The 25,604-nt window shown below is 36.9% G+C and overlaps 1 protein-coding gene across 1 annotated transcript; it reads left to right on the top strand.

The window, feature by feature from the left end:
* The first annotated feature begins 6,664 nt into the window (after window positions 1-6,664).
* Window positions 6,665-15,144, top strand: LOC140230560 (metaxin-1-like). The gene is made up of 7 exons (XM_072310703.1): window positions 6,665-7,038; window positions 8,979-9,048; window positions 9,264-9,433; window positions 9,813-9,992; window positions 11,011-11,087; window positions 11,839-11,996; window positions 12,791-15,144. Exons 1-7 carry the CDS (start codon window positions 6,961-6,963, stop codon window positions 13,006-13,008), a joined length of 951 nt encoding a protein of 316 aa, XP_072166804.1. The 5' UTR covers window positions 6,665-6,960; the 3' UTR covers window positions 13,009-15,144.
* Window positions 15,145-25,604: the final 10,460 nt, after the last annotated feature.

Genomic DNA, 25,604 nt, shown 5'->3' on the forward strand with positions numbered 1-25,604 from the left:
GAGGACTGAAAATAGGTGAAATGGGTCAACCTAGCCAGTCTTGAGTTTTTCATATTTCCTGAAAGAGCAAGTCTTCTTCTACATAATGTTAAAGTTTGGGATCATAAAACAAACAGGAAACTGTGTTTTTAGCAGTTTTTCTCAAACACTTTATTGTATTAGAGTGTGATTAGATGTTTCTAAAAGAGTCCCCTTTTCATTTCTTAAAAACCCTGCACACACTCTTCACTTTGAACTCTAATAACCTTTGAAAGGATAAAGCTACTGCTTTGAAAGTTATCATTCATCATGGACAAGATGTGTTGATAAAGCATGCCTAATTTCAGCATACTCTGATAATCCCTTCATTATTATTGCTCCGGTGGTTAACACCCTGTTTTTTGTCTCATTCATGGCACAGCTGGCGTGGCTTGGAACAGATTAAGCGCTTGATCGATGAATAGACTCTTTACTTAGAGCTTCTTGTCTCATTTCACACTTTTCAGAGTGTATGCTTTCTTTCCAACATTTAGATAGGTTAGTGGAGTCCATTTGAATTGAGTTATACATCATTTTAAAGCTTAAGAGTCTGCTCTTTTAGAATTTGCCCTTAACTAAAAATCCATGTCTGGCGACTTTTTGTTTGTTATGTGATGCAGGGTCACATATTACAACTGTGAACTTGTAGCAGTGTAGCAAATATAATGGCACTGATAGATTTATATTTTTGCTTTATTTCGTATGACGTGCTGACTCTGATGTGCCTAAGCCCTCTTTTTCTCTGTAGAAATACTTCAGTACAAGAGGTATTAGAAAAGTGAGGGAAATGTCCGATTGTTAGTACTGAAGTTTGTCTTCCACTGATGTAAAGATAATATATAAATTTATATTCATATTGTTTATGACTATACGTTATACATGGAAAATGTATGAAAATTCATTAGCTGTAGTGTGCCAGGTTGGTTGCCTGAAAGTTACATAAATTAAGACACAATCACACATGCACAAACGGAGAAGTAGTTTTTAAAATTCAGAGCTCTATTTAAACAAAAAATTCAAACTGGATCAGCTGTAGCACCAGTTATTTATCAAAAATAGTGCTGTCTATGCAAAATGGTTATGAAGAGGCATCCTTATAAAGTACTCAACCTCAGGATAAACAAGTGATCAGGGTAGTGTGAGTGAGAAAAAAAAATACAACAACGACAAAGCAGGCAAGATATTTGTTAGACATACGAGACTTCCTTTGCATGGATGTTCAGTTTATAATATTGGTAATATTCAAAATGTAGGAAAGTGATGGAATTCTGCTCCATTGCCACAAGAAGCAATGGAAGAAAAAGAAAACAAAAGCCCCCCCCCCCCCCCATGTCAAGTTAAGAGAATATGCCCAGGTGATACTTGAATTTAAAAGTCATGTGACCAGGCTAAAGTTGAGGATAGTTGGTGAACTACTCACGTCTTGATGTCCTCTTGCCCCATGTCCATGTCAGTTTGTACCTCATTGTGCAATGCATGCCGCTTTCGCCATGAAGTCAGTATTGCATGGTAAAGTGTAATCTGGTGGCAAAATGGAGTTGCTCTAGTGGATGTGTTTCGTCCCTATCTGTACTGTAGTATTGTTTCTTTATATTTACATCGGGGCAATAACTGAGTATTGGTAATGCTCCACCTTTGTACATCACAATTGATGATTGTTGTTGAAATAACGTTATTTAGTGTCTGACATGAGTTCTTTGTGTAAAGTTGTAATCACAAACATTTTTGAGCTGCCAGTGCCTGTGAATTACACTTTTTGGCTGATTATGTAGTTGATTTGATGGTAATCATTCATCAGTGTTAAAAAAAAAAAAAAAAAGAGAACATATAAAGAGGAAGTATGTACATGTACAATTGTAATTGGATAAATTTTGGTAGTGAAATGTATTCTTTCTTATGCTGAAATAAAGGAATTGTTTTTCTGAAGGATGTTACACAATATTTGCATAGTTTTCAAGATATTGATCATCTCTGGCAGCCCTCACAAGTTGCACTGAATTTTGTCGCAGTAGCTTTTGGTATCAGCAGTTGGAAATTAGACTAGCCAGTCTTAGAATTTCATTTGAAAATGTGATATGTATATGACTTATTATCTTGTGTGGTGGCTGTCATTCCAAAGTTAAATGAGCTCCACTCGGACTTTAAACAAGAGACTTTTGTCAACAGAATATATTGGTCCATCTCTTATGCTTTGATTTAACTTCATACAATGTAACTTTAGTTAGTGGGAATAGACATACTTGTGAAAAAAGTTATGATTTTACAGTTTGCCTATCACTAATGGTTTGGATTTATTTGTTATATCAGTGCATATAATGTTAATAGCTTTGATCATTTGTATTTTTAATTGTCAAAAGGTGTTTTTTTTTTTGAAAGTGAACAAGAAAAAGAATTATTTTTATCATCATGGTGTAGTAATTTGTGTGCAAACACTCAAATTTTAGCAAAAAGTTGTCATTGAAACAGTCACTACAGCAACTGTAATTATTGCTGTGTACTTGTTGCATCCTGGTACTTGCCACTTGAATGATTTGAATGAATCAATGCAACAAAGCTTGCAATGCAGCAAAACTTACAAAGCATGCTTCCATCTGAAATGGTATGCAGCCATGGGGAGAGAGAGGGAAAAAATAGCCTAGTGTCTTTGGTGCCGATCCGCAATTCCTCCTGATCATAGGAGTAAAACACTTTATTTGTCATTGTCGTAACAAACAAACTGTGTTCGTTGTCTTTTTGCATTTAATCACGGTCTCTTTTTGTTTATGGTTTTGTTTTTGTTTTTTATCTTTCTGATTTGATCATTCAAGAACCTTCCAGTTTTGTCATTCATTGAGAAAACAAGGAGCTGTTACCAGGGTCATTGTTCACATCATCATGTTATAGCCATGTTAGTGGTTTGAACACAGTGTTTGAATAATATATTCAAAGCGTAGAAGTTCAGGGTTACTGTCAGGACAACAGAGTAGATTGTGTTTATACAAAGTTCATTTTTAAGAGAATGACAGTACATGCTGTTAGTCCATCCTGAAATCTTTCCAGAATCACTTTCAGGCACACTTTACTATTTCAGGGTGATTCTGCAAACAGGATGTTCCCATATCTGGTAAACTGGTCTCAGAATCTCCACAATTTGAATGGCTGATTTCCAGTTATGCATATTTACATAAGCAATCTCATTAACCTGTTGAGGACGGACTTATTTTGCTACAACACGCATTTCCTGTAGACACCTGCCCAAATATACACAGGACTTGTCCCCAACGGGTTAAAGAATGCCTTGTTGCTTGTCCCTTCATGTGTGGGGTAAACTGGAGCTTTGTGGTGATAAAATTTTTCCAGTAAAATATCCTCTGGAAAGATATGTGTGTGAGCATGTGGTGATGAATTTCTTCCAATATAATATGGATGCATGACTCATGGTTACTGGATACATGTTGGGGTGAAATGGGATAAATTTGCCATTTTTAGCATTTTTAGTGCTCTCATTTTTATTGAAAAAGTATGATGCACAAGGTATATTTTGTGAATCAGAGGTATTGGATGCATTTGTTAACTATGGAAATGATCTAAAAAACAACATTTAGCCACACCTTATGCATTTAAACCACTCCAAAGTCAATTCTAGCATCCAATTGTCATCAATTCACTCAAGAATTACTTTATACATTGTATGTGGTGGCATGAAGCAAAAGTTTGTTCATGTACAGGGACATTGTAAATTGTTTTGTGTTGCCACTCGTTGTTCATGACAGTGTACCATCATTGATGACAGTGTGCTTGCAGTAAGGGTATGAAATGATATGAAAGTACCGTTTTGTAGCTGTTCATCATGAGTGACAAAGGTGTACATTATGCCAAAGTGGCCAAATAGTTTTGCTTGAGTGGTTTACTTGCAGTATGTTTACTCAATACGCTTTTTATTATGTTAATTCATCACCAAAGCATCGGCAGGACTATTAAAACCTTAGGGAAACAAAGAACATTACCACAAATGAACAAAAAAGTTTGGTGCGAGGTTGTTGCTTTGCTACATGTAATGTTATCACTATTGGAAATACATGTAGTTTGTAGTGTGTGACTTTATGTAAGTACTTATGAGTAAATGTAGGTCTGTGTGTCATGAATATGTCTTTGAATTGGTATACTCATTCAGTTGAGCGCAAAGCTCTAGAATTACATAAATGATGAAGTTACTGAAATACCATACAGGAGAATGTGATGTTTGATTCTGTAAAGAAAATCAGTTTAGTGACACTGGGCAAAAAAGGCTTTTTTAAAATGTTTCACTCTTGTATTGATTTCTTTGATATTATCTGATAAAACATTACACTATTTCATCAAAGATGTCTCACTGGTGGGGTTGGAGTGATAAATCCAGCCACTTATGCAGTATGCATTCTCATTTATGTTTTTCTGATGTTGTGCTATACATGTGTAACTGCCTTACCCACTTTTTTTGTTTTTGATGGAGTTTGTGGATTTATTCATATGATGCATCACGTGTTACCCCGGGGTACTGTAGTACCCTGGGTAACCGCGTTGTGTAGCGCCACCTCACGTCCACTCGAGGACAGCCAGAGAAAAATGCATGCACTGTGTGTGCGTGTACATAGTCATTCCCATGCCACTGCATGTTATACTATGCGTGCATGGAAGCTGCGATACCACTAGCGTGTGCTTTAGTGCAGTGCAGTGCAGTGGCTAGCGCGCGCTAGCTCCAGCACCAAAATAATATTCCTCTTTTTGGCACCCAGGGTACAACCTTTTTAAAAAAAAAAGTAATAATTCAACAAAATGGCTGATTTTTGTTTGGTACTCTGAGATACCATTTATTATTATGTATATCATAGGAATGCAATGTATTATAAAGTGTGCTAATGAGAAAGCAAACCCTCATATTTTGAACCCATTGAAGATGAGCTCATTTTGCTGTAACACATAATTCCCATAGACACATGGGACTAGTCTCCAATCAATGGTTTAATGCAAAGAGTGAAATGTTGCCGGCAATCTCTTTCATAGCTTTGTTGGACTAAAATGCATTTCTGCATGTCAAGTAACCATGAATCTACCTTTTCACATGCTGATTGACACACAGACAGGCATTATGATATGACCTGTCTCCTCACACAACTGTACTGAGTTGCAAAAACATGTTTCTAATTTTTAAATGTTCAAATTCTTTAGACTGTAAGCTTCAAGAGTTACATTATTTGTTTATGCTCTCACTTAAGTTTTAGAAACCCATCCTACTGAAACTCAGTAAGAAAGTAGACAGCCAGAAAAACATTGTTTTGAGAAAACTGGCTTTCCTGATTGAATACAGTGTGGCAGTGAGACATGCTAGGTCACAATACATGAGTGTTCAGAACATCAAAATTGTATTCTTCAAGGAAACCAAAATAAATTTGGAATGTCAAAATGTTCATAGTCCTTGAAATTCAGATAAGAAGTATGTTAAAATATTTAACTCTTTATTCCTCTGTAGATACAAGTGTAACACTCTTTAATTTTCAGCCAAATTTATTTTACATTTTGTGTAACTTTATTTTCTCTGATTTGATCATATTTATGTATCACATTTAATCTGTCAGTGAAGAACCCAAGGCACGCTGATTCTGTGCAAAGTCTGTGGAGCTTACTATTTTTCTGCTTCTTTATGGATGATACAATGTATTGGCTGTGGCATCAAAGTGGTGATTTCTATATCTGATGTGAGTATATTTATGTACTCTTATGTCATGTGATGCTACGCTGCACATTGGCACTGGTCCGATGGCCAGGGACCAGTAAAAATCACTGTTGGACCAGTAACTTTTTCAGGAATGGACCAGTAAAAAATGGAAAACTGGGTACTTACAGTAGAGAAAAAAATTCGGTTAGTGTGTAGCCCTGTGTGATGTATGGACTCGGCAATAAAATGATAATGTCCATTCTTGGGTGCTTTATCAAGGTAAATCTTCTTCAAGAACCAACAGGCGTTCACATGATGCACAAAAGTGTGTAACACTAATGTGTTTAGATGTTCCATATGTGTGAGGTAAAATCTCAATAAAATGAACTGTCTATCAAAAAAGAAAAAAGAAAAGAGCATTCTCTAATCCTGTTTTCAATTGTCATTGCTTCCATTCACCAGATGCTTCTTTTTTCATTCTTGTAATTAGCATGAGTGTGCAATATGAGTATTTTTTGCTGATGTGATACTAAATGTGTGGCCCCAAATGACCCCATAATGGCTGTATAGGGGATACAAATATGCAGTGTAGCATTTTCAAACTATATACCAGTAGTTTTCTTTGTATCGACAAATATATGACAGTATAGTACAACTGTAGACAGATACTCCGTAGATAGATATCTAAGAAACAGATACAAAGATAAACATAGATACAACTATGTGGAAATACAACTTTACAGAGATAGATAAGACAGATACATGTATATTGATTCATTTCATTCATTCATAAAGATATACCATATGCATATGTTCAGAAAGGGGAACGACACATACTACCATGATAGCTAGTCGTGGTGTTTATGCCTAATATTACGATCCCTTTTGAAGCTCTGTAATCTGATTCGCAGCATGATTTGGTAGTTGGAGGTACCGTAGAGATATCGTCGCTAGTCTGTGATCAGTCGTGGAAAATATTTCATCATCATTCCGTACTACTGCCAGGGTGAAATAAATGCATGATTGATTCACCAGCCTGTACTTACATTACTACTATCCCTTATTATCGCTCTTTCATAGGTTTAAACCAGCGTGTTTAATTATACACTGAGTATACACTGAGTTTGATTTTTATTTGGAATTGTGAGCAGCAGAAACAGAATCACGTGCGCCCAGTCCGATATATTGAAGTTCGTGTCGGTGATAGTTTCGTATTGACGTTCCCGAGAAATCATCTGAATTAAGATCTGAAGCAATTGATATGAACAATGGCAATTATGGAATTGGACTGTTGGAGAGGTGACTGGGATCTACCATCTGTTGACCGAGATTGTTTAAAAGTCATGGTAGGTCATGCAGTTTTTTATTTTTTTTTTTATTTCACTTAGATAGATTGCAGGTCTGTAACAACTGTTAACGTTAGTGCAGTGACTGCTGTAATTGACCGACAAGTCTGCCTAATTCCGCAAAAAACTTCTCATTTATAATGATGACATTTGCTGGGTCAGTTTTTCGCTTCATATACTGACCTAGCAAATGTCATCAAGACATTATAAATGAGAAGTTTTTCGCGGAATTAGACAGACTTGTCGGTCAACTGTAATAAGTGTAAACTTTAAACTTAAAGCCCAAACAAAGTTCTGGTACGCCTGCAAAAGTTGTCAAATTTTGCTCCCAAATGTGAACGTATGCCTAGTAAATGTGTGGAATAAAGCTGTAATAACAAGATATTCGATGGGTAACGACGAAAATGCGAAATATAAACCAAAAAGGTTCAGTCTCGGAAACTTACCCGTACGGGGTCAGGCTAAACTCGGACTCGGGGATAACTCGGCCTCGCTTTGACGGCGGGCTGAGTTGTATTAGAGGTTGTCCCTCTGGATTGTACAGTGTTGTACTATGGGAGCGGCCTGTATAAACTACATTGTAGCGCTTCGCGTTCTGACTACTCGCAGTAATGGTCCGAGCTGTTACAACGCGCGCATCAAAAACCACTTCAATGGCGCGCATGCAAAATTAGTGTGCGCCTATCAGCACCTCTAAAAACAATCAAAGACGCTTGATAAACAACAACAAAAACTTCAAAGACCGTGCATCTCGGCAACTGAGGTGATGTGCGTGTAGGCTTGAGGACCGCGCGCTCTCCATTTGTTTTGTACAGGATTAGCACGCACTTTCCCGTCTGTTCAGTTAGGCCTCATTTGGTATTATACAGTAGAGTAAGGCGATCACGAACTGCGTGTAAATTGACTGAAATAGGGTTGAGTTCTCCCTGAGACCGAGTTAGTCTGGAGCCTTCTGGAATAAAAGTCGGTTTTCCGACTTTTATTATTTTTCTCAAAATACTCCAAAACGACTCATCATTCCGGCAAACCACGTCAGCCAGGTAAGTTTCTTTGTATACTCTTTCGATATATTGCAAGCAAATATGAAATGGTGCCATACGGGTTCTCAAGCCCTTACCAGAACTTTGTTTTCACTTTAAGTTGTAAGTTTAACCCTGGCCCGGGGCGCTCATTGGCCTTGCAAGTAAGTTGTACACAGTTAAATTTATAATTTTACTGTGAGAGCTTCGCATTCGGGCTGGTCGCAGATTATAATTTATTGCAGTGTATAGTTGTACAAGTTGGGTTTAAAGTACCCATATCACCATGATCACAGTGACATCACAGCCTTGCTACCTTTAATCATCCACTCATCAGTGCCAGTCGACTATTTTATTACCAGTACTGTATTCTGTAAAACTTTATCCTGAATTTGGCATCTCAACCAGCAATCTGAATGCAGAATCTCGGAGTATTCAAGCTTGTATCGTGCGAGTGCATGAGATATGAAAGAATGCTGGATTTTCAGTGGAAATCTGTATGGTATGCTATATTTTGTGTGGATGTCAGGGTCCTCACATACAGTGGACTCCCGTTATAACGAAGTCCTCGGGACCAGCAGTTTTCTTTCATTATATTGAAATTTCATTATAACTGAACAAATAAACAATAAAAAACAGAGAAAAAAAATTGTGTTGCGGCCGGAAGTTTTACTTCGTTGTAACCAGAATTTTGTTATAACCGTGTTCGTTATAACGGGAGTGCACTGTACAATGTAATGTATTAATGATGCTGGATTTAAAAATGACATCATTTGAGCTTGATAGGAGCCATATTGTAATCCAATATTTACTTCCTTATTATCCAGACCACTTCACACCACTATCAAGAAAAGATTTTTTTTTTCTTTCAGTTTGCCACTGATGTAATACTTCATCGAAATGTTTAATCTTTTTGTGCAGGCCTACGCCCAGTTTGCAGGAGCTCCGATAAAGATTTACCATGAAAGGCCACTTTGGAGGAATATGACAGGTAACTTGATGAATATGTATTTATGATAGTACTATTGTCTATATTGACTTTTCCTTCCCTCATTGAGCCTCATGAGTACAACAATTTTTACTTTTAATTTGCATGATGCATTTTGCTGGATGCATGTCGACTCAAAAGACTGCTTGTGACCAATTCACAATTACCGATATGACTTTCCTCCTGATGTAATCCATGTCTCTCTTTCATCATTCCAGCAAGATTCCCAGTCTTCCATAGCGATGGCACAGTGCTGCATTCAGCAGACGATATCGTAGAACACCTGAAACAGCATGGCTTTGATGCTGACGCCGGACTAACAGACCAGCAGCGAGCGGATATCCTGGCATTCTCGTCACTTTTAGAGGAAAAACTGCTGCCAGCATTGGTAAACACTTTAAAAACAGTTCCAAATACTGCCAAGACCCAGTGGAACTTGTTATGCCAGTTGGAGGAACCTTAAGATGTTAACCACATTTCATTTGTCCATAATAATGTTTTTGCATGGCTGCTGAATCACAAATTCGAGTGTATTTCCCATGAGAATGTTGATAAAATGGGCAAAGTATCATGGTCAAAGAATCGAAATTGAAGTATTGATGTCATAGTGGTAATACCTGTGTATGTATAATGTTTTTGATGGGGTCTGAGAGGACATTTTGTCAAAGTCTCCTTTATGTACAACCCACAGCTCTTTGTCATCATCTAACTACCATTATTTATGAGGTGGCCATATTTTAAGTCTCTTTTCTTTATGCTAAATGCAGCTCCATATGTGGTGGATGGATGCAAGAAATTATGTGGAGCTCTCCCGTCCATGGTTCGCCAAGGCTGTCCACTTCCCCTTCAACTACTTTATACCAGGCCAGCTGCAAAGGTCAGCAGAGACTAAGTTAGAGGTCATCAGAGGAGGGCAGCATTTAGAGGATGGAGAGTTAGCAGCAAGGGTGAGTCAAAGGATGTCATAGTTACAGAGGCTGTGACACGAATGAATAAAAGCCCATGGAGACCTCCAGACTCTCCTCCAAAGTGAGAGTGTAAAATGAATTTGTGAAAGGCTTACTTTCTGATTTGCAAACATGATTTCCCGTCTTTTTATCCCCAACATGTAGTTCTTATAATCAGAATGCTTGAGATTCCCAACCCTCATTTCTCTAAAAAGAGCTGTTTGTCCTCTCTGATGGACAAGAAAGTGTTACATATGTTCCATATAAATGAAGTGAAGACTTGGATAATGATAGTATCTGCTTGTGTTGGGGCCAGGTGAACTATGATATTATATTTGTGGAGAATTACTGTATCTTGCAGGTAATGGCTTAAAGTTGGGAGGGGGGATAAATGTTAGCATTTGCAAGAATTGTTACATACAAGACAGAGTCCTTCAAGAATAATAGTTGGTATGTTACAATTGCCTAGGAGTGAGAAAGATGAGCAGAAGTGTGACATGATTGAAAATGAATCTACTGGTGAGGGATTTTAAATGCAAAATAAAGATGGAGACAAGGAAAACACTGTGACCATTAATAAAAAATCACCCAGAGCTTCGACTTGTCACAGAGAGTTCATGTGCAAAGAGCTCTGCATTAAATCATTTATTGTCAGACAGATTTGCCCTTGTCTGCTTTGTGCAGCCAGGTCAATGTTATGTGATTATTATTATTGTCTTTTTTTTTTTTGCTTTGTACTAATGTTCTTGTTATGAGTCATACACAGCTAATGCTTATGAGCTATTTATTGCAGAGCTCATCAAATTATGAAGAAACATAATGTGACAGCTTCTCATGTTCCCACTCTGACATCCTTTGTCCCCCTGTTACTTTTTGCAATCTGATGCGCAGTGAAAGGCAGTGTCTACAGTGCGTGCGAAGAGGACACATTGATCATGTGATGCTTTGTGTTTGTTTTCTTCTGTTTGTGTTTTGATTAGTGTGTTCATTTGTTTGTTTGTTTGTTTTTCTGTCGCAGGTTACCAAAGATGCCAAATTCTGCCTGAATCTATTATCAGAAAGACTTGGGAATGGGGAATTCTTCTTTGGTGAGAGGTAAGAGTGTTATCTGAGTACTTCTATATTCCAAGGTCTCTCATATTATTTTTCTTTATCACAAGGGATTTTTATAACAGGGGGCATAGCAAATGAGATATCTACCATGTTTAGTCCATCTTTAAGTCTGTTTGGGCAAACACATAAATCAAAAAGATTGGCAGATCTTATGTTGTTTCAGCTAAGGTAAATTAATGTGGACTCTCACCTCTTTCTTTTTTCCCCTTTATTATGAACTTGACACCAATTTCTGTCTAGGTATGGTTCTGGTTATTCCTGTAGTTTTTTCTTCTTTTCGAGTTTACAACTCAGAGACTCTGCTTCACTTTGTAATACGGTCTGCAAAACGCTGTTACACATGCAGTGTTACAGTGTTACTCTGCAACTGCTGATCATCAACAGAAAGTATTTAACCAGGTAAAATGCAGCACTAAGGAAAATAATGATGATAATCTCAAGCCCCAAGATGAGATGACAATGCAGTATACTTACATGTGAGTGTGTACTCCGGATGACAAAGCATCTTTAGAGGATAGATGAAAAATTCTCCTGAGAATGCATTAATTTCTGTGGTGTAATCCGGCGGCCGTCTCTTTTTCTCATTTCTTATTTTTGTGGTGTATTCTATTGATCGTAGCAGACGTTAGAAATTACTAACAATCAAGAGGAATATATCAGTTTTTAGCAGTGTGAAGAATGTGATGACAAAGGAAAGGTGTTAAGTGATATCACTGCTTCATTTTGTGATCAGTCCAACATCAATGGATGCCATGGTGTTCAGCTACCTGGCCCCTCTCATCAAGGTGCCGTTCCCTAGCAACAGCCTCCAGATTCACTGCAAAGCATGCGACAACCTGGCCAAATTTTGCAGCCGCATCCTCCAGCGCTACTTTCCGCCTGATCCAGAAGGTACGTTGTGGTGTAGGTAGGACATGAGTTAAGTTTCCAAACTCCATAGAGATCCAGTATCATTGCTGACATAGTTTTGATATGTTATCACACAAGTGCAGAAGGAAGATAATCTCAATTTACATTTTCCATGCATTTTTCTTTTGATTTTTGGCTTGCAGTTTTGATTTCAGATAAGTACGCAGTAAGCAGAATGTCAAAATTACCCCACTATCTAGAAACATACTTTAATGAATGTTAACTGGAGGCATATATAATTATTCCCGGGCTAGTATGTTCCTTCCTTGTTCTTCATGGTAAAGGAAGTCAATTTTTTAAACAGTATCAAAAGAAAAAATCATTTATGTTATTTTGTCCGTTTGAGAATGAGGTAGATTGAACAATCAGAAGACAACCTAAAGGGATATTTTTATATCTCATTTTCAATATCTTGATATTTTAAAAGAAAAAAAAATCATTTATATTATTTTGTCTGTTTGAGATTGAGGTAGATTTAACAATCTGAAAACAATCTAAAGGTATATTTTTTGCCAATATAAGGAGATATTAGAAGGGAATACATGCCTATATCCCATATATACAAGTTTTCTCTGCATCTTTTAAGTTTAGTCTCTGTTTATGCATTGTCTTGCAATTATATTTGGCTTGAATATAGAATATCCTAAAATAGAGTCCCCTTAGAAATTCGTAAAATGAGAACAAAAAAGAAAAGAAAATGAAAGAGAGATTAACTACTGAAATTGGGCCAGCTGTGGTGTCGTGGTTATCTTGTCTCGTCTTGTCATCTCACATAGCCCCACCAAAGAATTCAACAGCACCGCCTTCAGGGCCAGAAGCCTTCGACGAGCCATACAAGCGGAGAAATCAGGTCCTCTCGGTACTGTTTGCCACGGCCGCTATGGTTGCCTATGCCCTGCTCAGCGGGATGATTCGTTTCGAAGTGGTGCACGAAGACGACTTCGATGAGGATGGAATGGTGGATGAAGAGGACGACTACCAGGCCCAAGAGTAGCATCATTTTTTTTGCCCAAATATACCTCAGTTTGTTCTGTTTAATTTGCCTATAAATGTTAGTGTTTTTATGCCTCCGCCAACGAAGTGGCCGGAGGCATTATGTTTTCGGGTCGTCCGTACGTCCGTCCGTTTTTTGTCGATATCTCAGAAACCGTTATGTGGTTTTGCCTCAAACTTGGGGGGATGATACTTTGTTTGGATTTTAGGGTCACGGGGTCAAAGGTCAAAGGTCAGGTTATTTTGTGAAAAAAAGGTTGAAATTTCATGTTTTTCTCCATATCTCGCAAATGGTTCAAGGTATCTTCATGGAACTTAGTATATATGCATGTACCGATGGGCAATGATTATCTAGGGAAGTTGGGGGTCATGGTCAAAGGTCAGGGGGTCAAAGGTCAAGGTCAACTCCTCAAAATATCACTACTTTCCTTATATTTATGCAGTGCCTGAAGGATTTTTTTTTAACTTGATGTATGCATTTATAACCCAATATATATTCTGTGGGAAGGTCAAAGGTCACGTGAAAGTGCTAAATTGCACTTCTTCCTCCATATCTCAAAAGTAACTCAAGGTATTATCATGAAACTTACATATTTATGCATGTTCTACCTAACAGTGATTCTCTTTGGAACTGTGAGGTCAAAGGTCAAAGGCCAGGTTTAGATAATACTATTTTACTATTTGATACTGAAATTATATTTTTTCTCAATACCTTGAAAATTACTCAATGCATAAACTTATAAAAGGGTCAAATGTCAAGTAAAAATCATCAGTTCCCCCAAATACCTGCACTCTGACGTTTTAATCATTCATCCAATTGAACCTAGGTCTAGGAAAGTGAACATTCAGCACATTTGTGGCAACAATTGTGTGAAACTGTCATCACACATTGTCAAGACATTGTACTATAGACCTATTAGGAGAACCATGCATTGTGGCGGAGGCATACACCAGTCGCCGCAGCGACATTTCTAGTTTGTTTTTTGTTTTTTTGTCATGCTTTAAAGTACTTGTGATCTATAGGGAAATTTAATCGTACCTGATTTTCCTAGACACCTGAATTTATGGTTATTTGTGGCCCTTTCCAACAATGGCAAAAAGAAAGCAGAAGACACCAACAATTGTCATTATCAATCCGAAGTTATTTAGCTTACAATGCCTAGCCAGGTTAGTGCCTGATGTCAAAAATGACTTTGTTATACGTGGAATTAATGTTATATGATTATTTGCTTCACCAAACTGGGCATTTTTCTGTAAAACTGGAAATTTATAGGCAAATGAACGAAAGTAGTGACAATACCTCATGATATACACTATTTAGTAGGAATGTCTCCATTTACATATTTTGTAATGGTTTTCACCTGTATGTGGACAGACAGTGACAATGGATATTGTGGTTCAGTTGTCATGTGTAGATGATGACAAACGACCACTAAATATGGCAACCATGTGAATTCTTGTAACTTCCAACTATTTTACCTTACGTTACCTTTTTGACTGGGTGAACTCTTACAGCTGCCAGTAATATAGCCTTTTTTTTGTAACTCATTTACGAAAATGGCAGTGGTGACTGAACATCATTCTGTTCTTACTACCTTTGCATATTCCACATGGGTGAGACATGATGCCTGTTCTCAGCCAGCAAAGGTTCCTTTCAAAGCGCATATTCGGTTCGACAAAATGTTATTTATGCATTTTTGTGCAGCCAATTTGCCAGACAATTTATCATGGCTTGTGTGTAGAAGTACTGTATTATTTATGTGCCAAAAGCTAGACATGAAAGATTCAGTTGTATGCTCAGACTGTTATGCATGATAATGAACCACTAATGCTAATGTGCCAGCAAGGCCAGTACATAGTAGCGTTATTTCCATTAAACTTCTGGCAGTTATACTAATGATAGTCGTTGCCGTAATGGTCTAGTGGCGTAAATGACATAAAGGTACATGTACAGTGAAAATGATGTTGATGAACAGGTATGTACTTTCAGTGACACCTGCTGCTATTATGTGCTAAATGTGTTACAGGGACAATTACCTGGATTCAAGATGGGCATTATTCCTATTTGAATAGATGATTTGTAGGGCTATGCATTCTTGTTTAAAGGTACAACTGTATTAAGTTATACAAAGTTTTTTTTTAAGATGGCTCGTCTCTAATAGTATTACCATTAAACCTTTTGGACGTTGTATCTATTTTGGCCAAGGAAAGGACATTGGCATAAGCTTCATAAGCTGGCCTTGCCTTTGCACTCAAGTGGGAGATACATGTACAGTGTGATACAGACTTTGTTTTTTCACTTTCTATTTTTTTTTTTTGGGGGGGGGGGCAGGGATGGGGTGTTTTTTGGTGATTTTTTTTTTCCTTATGTTTTTTACTTGGCATGTGATCAACTTTGGCAAGATTAAATGGGATGCTGCTCCAAACATGATTATACAAATGTGGATGTTTCACCAGCACCTTGTTCCTGGAAACCAGTGAATGTTGGGTGAATAAATGAATATGAAAGCTGTTGTATTTTCTCAGTTTCCTGCTTGTTGATTTTTGTCGTCATTTGTTGTGATAGACCATGATTTAATTTCATTGAGCTATCCCTTGAAACTTATGCTTTTAGAATGGATAATCGCTTTATATCTTATTTTAATGACTAGTAACCAGTTAAAGTAACTCCTTATATGTATATATCTATATATGTGTATGATTATATATATATATATATATATATATATATATATATATATATATATATATATATATATATATGTGTGTGTGTGTGTGTGTGTGTGTGTGTGTATGTATGTATTAATTATGTATATATACAGAGAGGGAGATAGAGAGAGATGATGGAGAAGGATTTATTTATGGAACATGATTTTTCAAACGTTACCATTCTCATTGCCAAGGATGGAAGTGATGACTTGCCTCTTTATCTGCCTAAACTTGGTTGCTCTGAAAACCCTACAGCTTTCTGGCTCATTTAAAACTTTCAAAATCTAATGGGAATTGTTCTACAGTCCCTTATACAATTGTACGTGTCTCTTCTACAGTATCTATTTGAAGTCTTACAGCATCTTTGATATCAGTTGGACAGTGTTGTGTAATCCATGCTTTGTGCTAACTGGTGGAAGAGTTGTCACTGATATTCGAAGGAAGTATGTTGTCTTAACCCTACCTTATGTATCAACTTCGCTTTGTCACTTTGATTCTTCACATTGAACAGCATTTTTTTTGAAAGAAAAATCAATATCTGACAGAATTTGTTTTCTTCCATTGGAGAATGAAATTAACCTAACAAAATAGCACTCACGTTACGTACTTTCCTTGTGAACTTCCATGAAAAAGTAATTTTGAGCTTTATATTTTTTGCATATGTTAGTTTTCTGCTATGTCATGACCCTAAAACTTATGATTTCCCCCCCCCCCAGGATACACACACACACGCACACACACACACACTCACGCATACCAGCACACACACCCACAGACCCATATGTGCACATGCAAACACATACGTATACATAAACGCACAAACACAAAACATCAACAATTCTCACAGGCACACCCAGGCCTGTGCTCCCGCCCCCCCCCCCACCCTTCTTACACACACACACATGCAGACCACCACAACAACAAATACACAGTCAATACTATCAATCAACACGACAGAAATTTAACACATTTCTTCAGCAAATGAACATGCTTGCATTTACATAAGGAGACTTGCAATGGGTACTGGTATTTTATTTGTTCTCAGTATGACTGTCATACATCTCGTTCATCCGGTTAAACCATAGGTGCGTGTATTGCAGTTTCAAGAATTTTGAACATATCCAGTAATTATATCCACTGTGTACTTTACATTTTGATCAGTCGCTGGAATAGTCATACTTCATTAAGACATTTCATGAAAAAGAGAAAAGAATAAAGTATATCTTTTGGAAAGATATCCATAAATGTAAAAAAATAAAAGTACACTAGACTTGGAATTTGTCAAGACTGACAAATTAGGTGATCCGATCTCTTCGGAAATCAATGATTTTAGTCCCGATCCCAATAGGTATGACCAAACAGGTTTCATCTGTGTTAATAGGGACATTGATGTGTGATGTTTGGATTCTCATTTAGAAAAGGGAGTCAGACCTGCCATCTATGGTACACAATTCCGTATACACTAAGATACAGAATGAAGTATATTTGATCTTTGACCCCACTTTGCACAGGCAAGATGGCATCTGAGCAAAACGTGGTTATTTTGTGAAATGATCCCTGTAATATGGTCTTTACGTGTGCAAAATATGGGAAAGATAGGACATGTATTCACCAAGATACAGGGTAAAACATTTATGACCTTTGACCCTAATTTGTATACCCAAGATGGCGTCAAATCAAGTAGTTGTTATTTTATGAAATAATGTATGTGGCATGATCTAAACATGTGCAAAATATGGGGGTGATTGAGTCTGTTTTTCTTGAGTTATTGCAAAGAAAGTTGCAGAAAGAAAGAAATGTCTCAATACATCGAAGAAAAGCTTTAATTTCAACCAAGTTTTTTGACGTAATCCCGAAACCGTATGAAGAAACAAAGCGCACATTAACGATAGCGCAAAGTCTCAGCTACAACATATTAAAATCTGGGAGAAATTCACAGAAGAGTAAGTGAGCTAGTGTCCGATAAAGACCGTCATGTCAATTTTCATTTCCAGAAAAATTCCCTCCCATAGAGATAACACGTAAACTGGTTAAATTTGATAAGGTTACATTATATCTATTTTCACGAGGTGAAGACATCATCCGATTAAAACTTTGATTGAAGAAAACTTAAAGAGTATTACATTGGCTACAACATACTAAAATCTGGAAGAAATTCACCGAAGGGTAATTGAGCTAGTCGTCGATAAAGACAATCATGTCAATTTTCACATCTAGAAAAATTCCCTCCCATAGAGATAACACGTCATAATGAAGATAAAGAAAGAAGTACATATGACCTTTGACCCTACTTTGCACAGACAAGATGGCGTCTGAGCAAAAAGTGGTTATTTTGTGAAATGATTCTTGTAACATGGTCTTTACGTATGCAAAATATGGGAAAGATAAGACATGTATTCACCAAGATACAGGATGAAACATTTTTGACCTTTGACCCTAATTTACATACCCAAGAAGGTGTCCGATCAAGTAGTTGTTATTTTATGAAATAATGTACGTGACATAAACTAAACATGTGCAAAATATTGGGCTGATAGAGCTTGTTTTTCTTGAGTTATTGCAAAGAAAGTTGCAGAAAGAAAGGAATATGAAAATACATGGAAGATAAGCTTTAATTTCAACCAAGTTTTTGGGCATGATGCCGACTCCGTATGAAAAAACGAAGGGCACACTTACGATAGCCCAAAGTCTCAGCTACAACATACTAAAATATGGGAGAAATTCACCGAAGCATAAGTGAGCTAGTGCTCGATAAAGATAGTCATGTCAGTTTTCATTTCCAGAAAAACTGCACTCCCATAGAGATAACACGTAAACTGGTCAAATTTAACAATGTTACTTTTAATCCATTTTTACGAGATGATGCCGTCATCCAATCAAAATGTTGTTATTATATTACCGAAAGAGCATTTAATAAGCTACAACATACTGAAATCTAGGTGAAAATTGGCAAAGGATTAGTGAGATACGCTCGAATGAACTTAAAATTTGATGACATCATTTTGAAAATTTACTTTTTTTACTTTATTAAGAAATTTGATATCTTTTAATCATTTTTTCAGCATCGTCAACCCATGAAATGACATGTACAACTCATCAGCTTTCAGAATATGTAAAGAAAATGGGGGGTCACCGTCCATCCTGACGAGTAAAATCGGATTTGAAATTGGCGGTTTTTTGGCATTGTTGGACTGTATATCGCCATTGACGCGCGCGCGGAATTTCAACTTTGACGGGTCTGTATGACGTCATATTGAGTCGGATTGACTTGAAACTTGGTAGAAATATTCCTTGACATTTCAGGCATCCGATAAGTGTGAAAAAACGGGAAATTTCTATTGCATATGAGCTGTGCGTGCGTATATATGCGCGCGCGTACGCGTCCGTCCAATTTTTTCAATTTTTCAAAAAATGCTCCAAATGGTCTGAAACGTGTGCAAAAAAATTTTGAGCTCGATTTGAGCATACAAATATTTCTACGCGCGCGTACGCGCACGTTTTAAGAGAAAATATGAATTTTGAGAATATGAGTAGAATCCGCATAACTTGAAATATATGTGACGTAAATTTCATTGAAAATCTCCATTCCATTAATGAGATATGAATGAAAATGTGTTTTCATATAATGACGTCATAGTGACGTCACGGTCGACTGATCACTATGATTTTATTTGACCCGTCGTCTTTGGGACATGATACATATATGGTATAATTTTGACATTGATAGGAAGAACACTTTCTGAGCTAATCGATACACAAATTTTGTCCAGAAATAAAGAAAGAAGAAGAAGAAGACCCAACTAGACTTGGAATTTGTCAACACTGACAAATTAGGTGATCCGATCTGTTCGTAAATCAACGATTTGAGTCTCCTGATCCCAATAGGCATGACCATACCGGTTTCATCTATGTTTAGTGGACATTGGCCGTGTGATGTTTGGATTCTCATTTAGAAAAGGGAGTCAGACCTGCCATCTATGGTACACAATTCCGTATACACTAACGAAGATACAGAATGAAGTATATTTGACCTTTGACCCCAATTTGCACAGACAAGATGGCATCTGAGCAAAAAATTGTTATTTTGTGAAATGATCCTTGTAACATGGTCTTTACGTGTGAAAGATAGGACATGTATTCACCAAGATACATTTTGAAACATTTATGACCTTTGACCCTAATTTACATACCCAAGATGGTGTCTGATCAAGTAGTTGTTATTTTATGAAATCATGTACGTGACATGAACTAAACATGTGCAAAATATGGGCGTGATAGGGGCTGTTTTTCTTGAGTTATTGCAAAGAAAGTTGTAGAAAGAAAGAAATATCTCAATACATCGAAGATAAGTTTGATTTCAACCAAGTTTTTTGACGTGATCTCGGCGTCGTATGAAAAAATGCAGGGTTTAGTCACGATAGCCCAAAGTCTGAGCTACAACATATTAAAATCTGGGAGAAATTCACAGAAGAGTAAGTGAGCTAGTGTTCGATAAAGACCGTCATGTCAATTTTCATTTCCAGAAAAATTCCTTCCCATAGAGATAACACGTAAACTGGTTAAATTTGACAAGGTTACATTATATCTATTTTCACGAGGTGAAGACATCATCCGATTAAAACTTTGATTGAAGAAAACTTAAAGACTATTACATTGGCTACAACATACTAAAATCTGGAAGAAATTCACCGAAGGGTAATTGAGCTAGTCGTCGATAAAGACAATCATGTCAATTTTCACATCTAGAAAATTTCCCTCCCATAGAGATAACACGTCATAATGAAGATAAAGAAAGAAGTACATATGACCTTTGACCCTACTTTGCACAGACAAGATGGCGTCTGAGCAAAAAGTGGTTATTTCGTGAAATGATTCTTGTAACATGGTCTTTACGTATGCAAAATATGGGAAAGGTAAGACATGTATTCACCAAGATACAGGATGAAACATTTTTGACCTTTGACCCTAATTTACATACCCAAGAAGGTGCCCGATCAAGTAGTTGTTATTTTATGAAATAATGTACCTGACATAAACTAAACATGTGCAAAATATTGGGCTGATAGAGCTTGTTTTTCTTGAGTTATTGCAAAGAAAGTTGCAGAAAGAAAGGAATATGAAAATACATGGAAGATAAGCTTTAATTTCAACCAAGTTCTTGGGCATGATGCCGACTCCGTATGAAAAAACGAAGGGCACACTCACGATAGCCCAAAGTCTCAGCTACAACATACTAAAATCTTGGAGAAATTCACCGAAGCATAAGTGAGCTAGTGCTCGATAAAGATAGTCATGTCAGTTTTCATTTCCAGAAAAACTGCACTCCCATAGAGATAACACGTAAACTGGTCAAATTTAACAATGTTACTTTTAATCCCTTTTTACGAGGTGATGCCGTCATCCAATCAAATTGTTGTTATTATATATCTGAAAGACCATTTAATAAGCTAATATATATTGAAATTTGGACGAAAATCAACTAAAGAATAAGTGAGATATGCTTGAATGAACTTGAAATTTGATGACGTCATTTTGAAAATTTACTTTTTTTACTTTATTAAGAAATTTGATACCTTTTAATCATTTTTTCAGCATTGCTAACCCATGAAATGACATGTACGACTCATCAGCTTTCAGAATATGTAAAGAAAATGGGGGGTCACCGTCCATCCTGACGAGTAAAATCGGATTTAAAATTGGCAGTTTTTTGGCATTGTTGCATTGTATATCGCCATTGACGCGCGCTCGGAATTTCAACTTTGACGGACCCGTATGACGTTATTTTGAGTGGGATTGACTTGAAACTTGGTAGAAATATTCCTTGACATTTCAGACATCCGATCAAAGTGGAAAAACGGGAAATTTCTATTGCATATGAGCTGTGCGTGCGTATATGTGCGCGCGCGTACGCGTCCGTCCGATTTTTTCAATTTTTCAAAAAATGCTCTAAATGGTCTGAAACGTGTGTAAAAAAATTTTGAGCTCGATTGGAGCATACAGATATTTTAACGCGCGCGTACGCGCACGGCTTAAGGGTACAGATGAATTTTGAGAACATGAGTAGAATCAGCTTGATTTGAACTATACGTGACGTAAATTTCATGGAAAAATTCCATTCCATTAATTAGATATTAGTGAGAATGTGTTTTCATATAATGACGTCATAGTGACGTCATGGTCGACTGATCACTTTGATTTTATTGGATTTGTCGTCTTTTGGACATGATACATATATGGTATAAATTTGGCATTGATAGGATGAGGACTTTCTGAGCTAACCTCTACACAACATTTGAGGAGAAAGAACTTTTTGTGACAACGGGAAGTTTAACACTAGACTTGGAATTTGTCAACACTGACAAATTAGGTGATCCGATTTTTTTTTAGTCGTTGATTCGAGTCCTGATCGCAATAGGCATGACCACACAGGTTTCATCTGTGTTTAATGACATTGACCGTGTGATGTTTTAATTCTCATTTAGAAAAGAGAGTCAGGTCTGCCACCTTTGGCACCAAATTCCGTTCACACTATAACGAGGATACAGAATGAAGTATATTTGATCATTGAGCCCACTTTGCACAGCCAAGATGGCATCTGAACAAAAAGTGATTACTTTGTGAAATGATCGATGTGACGTGGTCTTTGCGTGTGCAACATAGGGAAGAGATAGGACATGTATTGACTAAAATACAGGATGAAACATTTATGATCTTTGACCCTTATTTACATGTCAAGACGGTGTCTGATCAAGTAGTTGTTATTTTATGAAATAATGTACGTACCATGAACTAAACATGTGCAAAATATGGGGGTGATAGGGGCTATTCTTCTTGAGTTATTGCAAAGAAAATTGGAGAAAGAAAAAAATATGAAAATACATCGAAGATAACCTTTAATTTTAACCACGTTTTCGGACGTGATCCCGACACCGTATGAAAAACAAAGGGGACACGTACGATAGCGCAAAGTCTCAGCTACAACATATTAAAATCTGGGAGAAATTCACCGAAGGGTAAGTGAGCTAGTACTCTTTTCGAAAAATCAATGATTTGAGTCCTGATCCCAATAGGCATGACCGTAAAGGTTTCATCTGTGGTTATGGACATTGGCCATGTGATATTTGGATTCTCATTCAGAAAAGAGAGTCAGGTCTGCCATCTTTGGTACCAAAGTCGGTATACACTATAACGAAGATACATAATGAAGTATATTTGACCATTGACCCCACTTTGCACAGCTAAAATGGCATCTAAGAAAAAACTGGATATTTTGTGAAATGATCTTGGTACCGTGGTCTTTGTGTGTGCAAAATATTGGAAAGATAGGACATGTATTCACCAAGATACAGGATGATAAATTTATGACCTTTGACCCTAATTTACCTACCCAAGATGGTGTTCGATCAAGTAGTTGTGACCTTATAAAATAATGTACGTCACATGAACTAAACATGTTCAAAATATGGGGGTACTAGGGAATGTCTTTCATGTGTTATTGCAAAGAAATGTGCAAAAAGAAAGAAATATGAAAATACATCGAAGCTAAGCTTTAATTTAAGCAAAGTTTTTCGACGTGATTTCGACGTCGTATGAAAAAAAAAACGGAGGACACATTACCGATAGCGCAAAGTCTCAGCTAACACATTAAAATCTGGGAGAAATTCACCGTAGGATAAGTTAGATAGTGCTCGATAAAGACAGTCATGTTGATTTTCATTTCAAGAAAAACTGCACTCCTATAGAGATAACTCGCAAATGGATCAAATTTGACAAGGTTACATTCAATCTATTTTTACGAGGTGAAGACTTCCTCCAGCGAAATTTTGGATTGATTAAAACTGATAGAGTATTAAATAAGCTACAGCATACTGAAATCTGGGTGAAAATTGACTAAGGATAAGTGAGATACGCTCGAGTAAACTTGAAATTTGATGACGTCATTTTGAAAATTTACTTGTTTTGATTTATTAAGAAATTTGGTATCTTTTCATCATTTTTCCAGCATTGCCAACCCATGAAATGACATGTACAACTCATCAGCTTTCAGAATATGTAAAGAAAATGGGGGGTCACCGTCCATCCTGACGAGTAAAATCGGATTTAAAATTGGCGGTTTTTTGGCATTGTTGTACTGTATATCGCCATTGACGCGCGCGCGGAATTTCAACTTTGACGGGCCCGTATGACGTCATTTTGAGTGGGATTGACTTGAAACTTGGTAGAAATATTCCTTGACATTTCAGACATCCGATCAAAGTGAAAAAACGGGAAATTTTCATTGCATATGAGCTGTGCGTGCGTATATGTGCGCGCGCGTACGCGTCCGTCCGATTTTTTCAATTTTTCAAAAAATGCTCCAAATGGTCTGAAACGTGTGCAGAAAAATTTTGAGCTCGATTTGAGGATACAAATATTTCAACGCGCGCGTACGCGCACGTTTTAAGAGAAAATATGAATTTTGAGAATATGAGTAGAATGCGCATAACTTGAAATATATGTGACGTAAATTTCATTGAAAAACTCTATTCCATTAGTGAGATATGATTGAGAATATGTTTTCATATAATGACGTCACAGTGACGTCACGGTCGACTGATCACTATTATACATTAGATCTGTCGTCTTTGGGACATGATACATATATGGTATAATTTTGAAATTGATAGGAAGAGGACTTTCTGAGCTAACCTCTACACAAATTTTGTCCAGAAATAAAGAAGAAGAAGAAGAAGAAGAAGAAGAAGAAGAACCAACAAAGAATCCGTACAGATACAGAAGGTGATCCGAGAGGATACTCGGATCACCTAATGAAGCTAAGCTTTGATTACTTAAGCCGAGTTTTTCGACGTGCTTTTGTCGTCGTATGAAAAAACGGAGGACACATTACGATAGCGCAAAGTCTCAGCTACAACATATTAAAATCTGGGAGAAATTCATCGAAGGGTGAGTGAGCTAGTGCTCGATAAAGACAATCATGTCAATTTTCACATCTAGAAAAAATCCCTCCCATAGAGATAACACGTCATAATGACGATAAAGAAAGAAGTACATATGACCTTTGACCCCACTTTGCAAAGACAAGATGTCATCTGAGCAAAAAGTGGTTATTTTGTGATATGATCCTTGTCACATGGTCTTTACGTGTGCAAAATATGGGAAAGATAGGAGATGTATTCACCAAGATACAGGATGAAACATATATGACCTTTGACCCTACTTTACATAACCAAGATGGCATCTGATCAAGTAGTTGTTATTTTATGAAATAATGAACGTGACATTAACTAAGCATGTACAAAATATGGTGTTGATAGGGTATGTTTTTCTTGAGTTATTGCAAAGAAAGTTGCAGAAAGAAAGAAATATTTCAATACAACGAATATAAGCTTTAATTTCAACCACGTTTATTGACGTGATCCCGACATCGTATGAAAAAACAAAATGCACATTAACGATAGCCCAAGGTCTCAGCTACAACATATTAAAATCTGGGAGAAATTCACCGAAGCATAAGTGAGCTAGTGCTCGAAAAAGACAGTCATGTCAATTTTCATTTCCAGAAAAACTGCACTCCCATAGAGATAACACGTAAACTGGTCAAATTCGACAAGGTTACTTTCAATTCATTTTTATGAGGTCATGCTGTCTTTCAATCAAAATTGTGTTATTACATAACTGATAGAGTATTAAATAAGCTACAGCATACTGAAATCTGGGTGAAAATTGACTAAGGATAAGTGAGATACGCTCGAGTAAACTTGAAATTTGATGACGTCATTTTGAAAATTTACTTGTTTTGATTTATTAAGAAATTTGGTATCTTTTCATCATTTTTCCAGCATTGCCAACCCATGAAATGACATGTACAACTCATCAGCTTTCAGAATA

This window comes from Diadema setosum, chromosome 7, assembly GCF_964275005.1.
Source record: "Diadema setosum chromosome 7, eeDiaSeto1, whole genome shotgun sequence".
Classification (NCBI taxonomy): domain Eukaryota; kingdom Metazoa; phylum Echinodermata; class Echinoidea; order Diadematoida; family Diadematidae; genus Diadema; species Diadema setosum.

Coding starts and splice junctions, on each gene's coding strand:
- LOC140230560 (XM_072310703.1), top strand. CDS start 6,961: ATGGCAATTATGGAATTGGACTGTTGGAGAGGTGACTGGGATCTACCA. Junction 7,039..8,978: donor GAGATTGTTTAAAAGTCATG/GTAGGTCATGCA, acceptor CTTTTTGTGCAG/GCCTACGCCCAGTTTGCAGG. Junction 9,049..9,263: donor ACTTTGGAGGAATATGACAG/GTAACTTGATGA, acceptor TCATCATTCCAG/CAAGATTCCCAGTCTTCCAT.